Source organism: Volvox carteri (assembly GCF_000143455.1).
Source record: "Volvox carteri f. nagariensis unplaced genomic scaffold VOLCAscaffold_55, whole genome shotgun sequence".
Taxonomy (NCBI): Eukaryota; Viridiplantae; Chlorophyta; class Chlorophyceae; order Chlamydomonadales; family Volvocaceae; genus Volvox; species Volvox carteri.
In genome coordinates, this window is record NW_003307598.1 from 104,478 (window position 1) to 109,501 (window position 5,024).

General features: G+C 59.2%; 1 protein-coding gene across 1 annotated transcript in view; it reads right to left on the reverse strand.

Annotated features, from left to right (window-relative positions):
- The window catches only part of VOLCADRAFT_96746 (uncharacterized protein), a gene marked incomplete at both ends in the record, with an annotated part of 19,192 nt that continues 14,168 nt past the window's right edge, over positions 1–5,024 (reverse strand). The window contains 7 exons of the mRNA XM_002955827.1: positions 1–177; positions 727–999; positions 1,443–2,925; positions 3,318–3,628; positions 3,711–3,859; positions 4,050–4,213; positions 4,801–4,931. Of these exons, the coding sequence (XP_002955873.1) occupies positions 1–177; positions 727–999; positions 1,443–2,925; positions 3,318–3,628; positions 3,711–3,859; positions 4,050–4,213; positions 4,801–4,931 (2,688 nt within the window). The remainder of the gene's footprint in view (positions 178–726; positions 1,000–1,442; positions 2,926–3,317; positions 3,629–3,710; positions 3,860–4,049; positions 4,214–4,800; positions 4,932–5,024) is intronic.

The following is a 5,024-nucleotide window of genomic DNA, read 5'->3' on the forward strand; positions in this document are numbered from 1 at the left end:
CTAGGCATCCCCGCACATGCACTGCAGCGACTGGCAGTAGTCGCACACCTCGGAGCAGTTGCGACCCGCAATCATGCCGCAGCTGAAGTCCTTGTGCATCCGCATCGACACGAAGTCCGGGTAGTTGAACCGGCGCCACCGGCGGCAACGAACGCAGGCCAGCCAGTGCTCCATGGACTGCGTATGTATGCATGTATGTGTGCGGAGGGACCGGGGGGTGGGGGCGCCGTGTGGCGTGTGTGTATGTGGATGTGTGTGTTAAGAGGAAGCTACAGGTATGGGGGGATATCAAGAATAGAGGGAAGTAGTTGCATGCAAAAAGGGGCCGGGGGAAACCAGAGGTACCCAGGGAGGGAGCTGTTGCTGGTGGGGAGGACGGACGACCAGGTCCCCCTGCTGGGGGTGACATTCCGGAACCCATCAGGACGATCGATCAATCGGCGCCTCTTTACTGCCTTCCCTTCCCTTGGGGTTCAAATTGATTTGACTGACTTGAAACAGGACTAAAAGGCGCCTTACTAACAGGCGACAGCCACCAAAGCTAAACTTCGTGCTTGAACCCCCAAAATATAAAATAACACCAAAACCTCCAAAACCCAAATCCCATGTGGGGCCCATATTATTACACAACATCACTTAAACCAGTTAAAATAGCATCGGCCCATAATCCCATGAAGACCCTAAACCCCCTCAAAAGCCCGGGATGCAACCCCCCATTACACTTACATTGGCCGCAACAAGCGATGCCGCCAATGAGCCGCTACGCTGTTGCAGCGCCAAGTCAACGGCAGCCAGGAGCTTGGTTGCGGTCTTGCGCGCATCGGGGAAGTTGTACGGAGATACGCCGGGTTCGTTGTACAACATGCAGTTGTCGTAGATGCGCTTAAAGTCCGCGCGGAAGGCCTCCGGGCTAGGGTACTGAAGCTCTCCGCCCTTGCCGGGAAACCCAGGCCGCTTACCGCCGATTTTTTCCTCTATTCGCTGCATGTACATGACGTTCTGGGAGGGAAGAAATATGCAGCGAAAAGAAACATATGGTAAGGAGGAGGGGAGGAGAGGTGGAGGAAGAATAGGTTGTAAGCAAGTATAGGAGTAGGAGTTGGCGCGGGAGGGCGGGAACAGATTAGGAAAGACGGAAGGGGAAGAGTGCCCCTGGGGCCCCTGATAATTAATAACGCAGCTAAAATAGGAAATGAGTCCTACTCTATCTTTCACAACTGTTTCTAATTTCCTAAACATATTTTCGTAAAATTAAATTCCAAAAATCAATTTCCTGAGTTTAACTTCCTAGAAGTTCATTTCCTAAAATGAAATTGTTGGATAAAATTTAATTGGATAAAATTAATTAGATAAAATTGATTGCCTAAATTAATTGTCTACGACAAAAATAAAATAATCTCATTCCTAAGAGAAATCTCCTATTGTCATCTCCTACAATATACCTGCGGCGGCACGAAGTTGTGGTAATCCTTAACGATGCCGATATCCGGATATTTCTCAAAGATGTTGAGCGCCCACTCCACCTTCCGAGCCGCCGTCAGCGCCGCCGTGTAGATTTTTCGCATGTTCGCCTCAACCTGGCCCAAAGACAACTGCTTCCCGCCGATGCCGCCGGCAGCCGCATCCATTCCCGCCGCCGATGCCGCGGCCGCCGTTCCGGCGCCGACGTCCTGCTGCAGCGCCGTCGCAGCGGCCGTACTGCCACCGCCGCCAATGCGACTGTCATCCTCCGCCTCCTCATCGCTGTCCAGCCCAAAGTCAACGAGCTTGCGTTTCGCGGCGCGGGGTCGCAAGCCGCTGCTGGCGGCCGCCGTACCGAAGGTTGCAGCCCCCGACGGCGGCGTCCCTCCGTCACGCATCTCCACATCGCCGCCGGCATCTTCGCTAAACATGCCGCCGCCGCCGCCGCGGCGCCCGGACGCCGCCGTGCGTCGCGTCCCAGCGGTGCCCGTTGAGGCAGTGCCGCCGATGGCCGCCGCCGCCGCGACGGCGGCAGCTTTGCTTCGTGCCCGGCTGGTCGTGGCTTTGGGTCCACGGTAACTCCCCCCTCCCCCGCCGCCGCCGCCGCCGCCGCCGTCGTCATCATCCTCTTCCGACGCCACCCAGTCCTCCTCTTCCTCCTCCTCCAGATCGGATTTCAGGTCCTCCACGTCGGACTTCTCGAGATCGGGCTCTTCCTCGTCCTCTTCGTCTTCCAACATGTCGTACTCCTCCTTGAAGCGAGTGCGCGTCCGTGTGCGACCCAATGACTGACGCGCGCGGATCCTGCCGGCGGAAGCGGTGCCGGCTCCGCCGCCGCCGCCGCCGCCACCGCCGGTCCGCGCGGATGGCGCACGACGGCCGCGGCGGGCGCTGCCGCCACCACCGCCGCCGCCGCCGCCACCACCGCCGCCACCGCCAGCGCGCGACCGGAAAAGAAATTCGTCGTCGCTCTCTTCGGCCGCCTCCGCCAACGCGTTGTAATCCTCGTCATCGCTAGCGAGCTCGTCTTCGTCAATTACGACATCAACGTCATCATTACGACGAGCAGGTCGCCGCCGGCTACGGCCCCCGGTCACTGGAGTGGATGCAGCGGCGGCAGCTCGAGCTGCCGCCGCCGCCGCCGCTGCCGCCGCCGCTGCCGCCGCTGCGGCGGCGGCAGCCGCCGCCGCTGGCCCTGCTCCAGAAGCGGGTGCGATAAGGGCCGGCGGCGCTGTTGCAAGTGCGGTACCACCGACGCCGCCGATATCGGGTACCTGGCCGCCGTTTGCCGCAGCCTCGGCAGCAGCGGCGGCGGCGACGGCGGCTACGGGCTGCGTGGCAGCGGCGCCAGCGTCCCCCCCGCCGTCAGCAGTGACGGCCGCCGCGCCGTCGTCCTCCTCGCCGTCGGTAGTTATCTCCGATAGGTCGCTCAAGTCCACGTCAGCACGGTAGTTAGGGCACAACCTACGACAGTTAGTTCGACGCTTAGCTAACTCCCAACCGTACAAATCCGTCCAAAAGCTGAAGTCCGAAAACTCATTTTCCCTATCCGACATGAGTGAGCCGAGATGTTTTATTCCTAACACAAACAGCCATACATACTCATATGACAAACATATGGCAAACATATGGCAAACATATGACAAACATATGACAAACATCCCATACATTTGTATGACCCTATGACTGTATGCACACGCATTCTTCGGCAGCAAATCACACCCCGCACATCTCCCCCCCCCCTCCGGGACCACGTAACATGGAGGCTGAATTAGGAGTCCACTGTTTCTACAGCACAGTACGGATCCGAACGGATCCGATACGGCCCTGATCCAATCTGTCGTACCCTGCCGTACCTGCTGTACGCTCCGTGGCCCGGTTTCCCGCAATCCGGGCATACATTAGCTTGCTGCGGTTGGCGCGGTGCAGCCGGCTTGCGGGGCTTGGGGTTGGGATTCACAGCCCGCAAGCGCTGCGGCTTGGGCGGCTTGACGGAGTCCGTACCCGCGGATGCCGCGGCGGCGGCGCCGCCGCCGCCGCCCTGTGACGGCGACGCAGCGGCGCCGTCAGCGCCGCCCTCCGATGCCGTCGTCACCGCTGCCGTCGACGGCTCCGGCCGCCGAGCGCCCGCACGACGGCTGCTACCCGCCGCCAACTTCTTCATCACCTGCATCCGAAGCTTCAGGCTATTATTAAACAACAACAGGCGCGGGTCATATAAACCCAAAGTTCCGTTCTGCCGTACTTACCCGGGTTTCGTCGTCCTCCTCATCTGCCGTGTCAGTCAGGTCGTCCTCCTCCGCGCTCTCCGCGCCGCCGCCGCCGCCGCCGCCGCCGCCGCCGCCAGTGACCGCCGGCGCACGCGCCGCCCGCCGGCGCTTGTACCCCCCTCGGCCTCCTACAGTGCAATGCAGCACAGCGAAGAGCAGGAGAGCTCTGTTCCAAGTCGTGCGATGCGAGATGGATGCAGAGGGAAAACACCGCCCGCAAATATTCGTGACCGCCAGGTCAAACAGAGAGTTAGCAGGCAGACAGACAGACATGACAGACATGAAAGAAGACACGAGAGCAATGAGAGACAGACCCACCTTCACCGCCACCGCCTCCTCCCCCTCCACCACCACCGCCGCCCCGGCCTCGCCCCCTTCCACGCCCCCCCACCGGGCGGATGGTGGGTCCCGGCATGAAGTTGGCTGCGGGGGGCTGCAGCACCTGCTGCCCGAAGCCGCCTTGCTCTGCGCGGTTCAGACCCCTGTGACCGGAGCCGGAGCCGCGAGCCGCTCAAGTCAATGGGGATTTCCAGACGAGCAAAATTTACACACACACACACACATACACACGCACCTACACATACAATATAGATACACGTATCTCATTTCTTCTTTTTCCTTCCTCAAACAAATGTGTGGGAAACCCACTGGTCTAAATTGGATTGGCAAGGGCAAAAGCCCTGCCTGACCGCTGGCCTCATGTCAAGGGACAACCGCGACACCACACAGCTCCGAAACACATGGAAAGAACTCACCACACATCAACTGACTGACTCTTAATCCATACACACATCCACATACACATACACATACACATACACATACACATACACATACACATACACATACACATACACATACACATACACATACACATACACATACACATACACATACACATACACATACACATACACATACACGGTACGGTTAGGTGCCCCTGGCCAGTGTCAGGCCCGGATCAATATGAAACAAATACACACACGGCTCACAGCTCATAAGACACACACACGCACGCACGCACACATACATACACGCCCCCAACCCCCCTCCCCCCGTTCCCCCCCACCTGTTAATGATCTGCATCTCCGCCCTGTCCCGGTACAGGTACTCCCTGCGGCCCAGCTCGGTGGAGCCGTCGGGCGCTAACAGGACCACCACTCGGCGGATACGACGCTCCTTGGGCCGCGCCTCCATGGGCTGCCGGGGGCCCGCAGGCATAGGAACGGGATCAACGGTTTTTATTGCGTGGAATACTCCGTCAACAATAAAAAGGGTAACGTTACCCTGCCA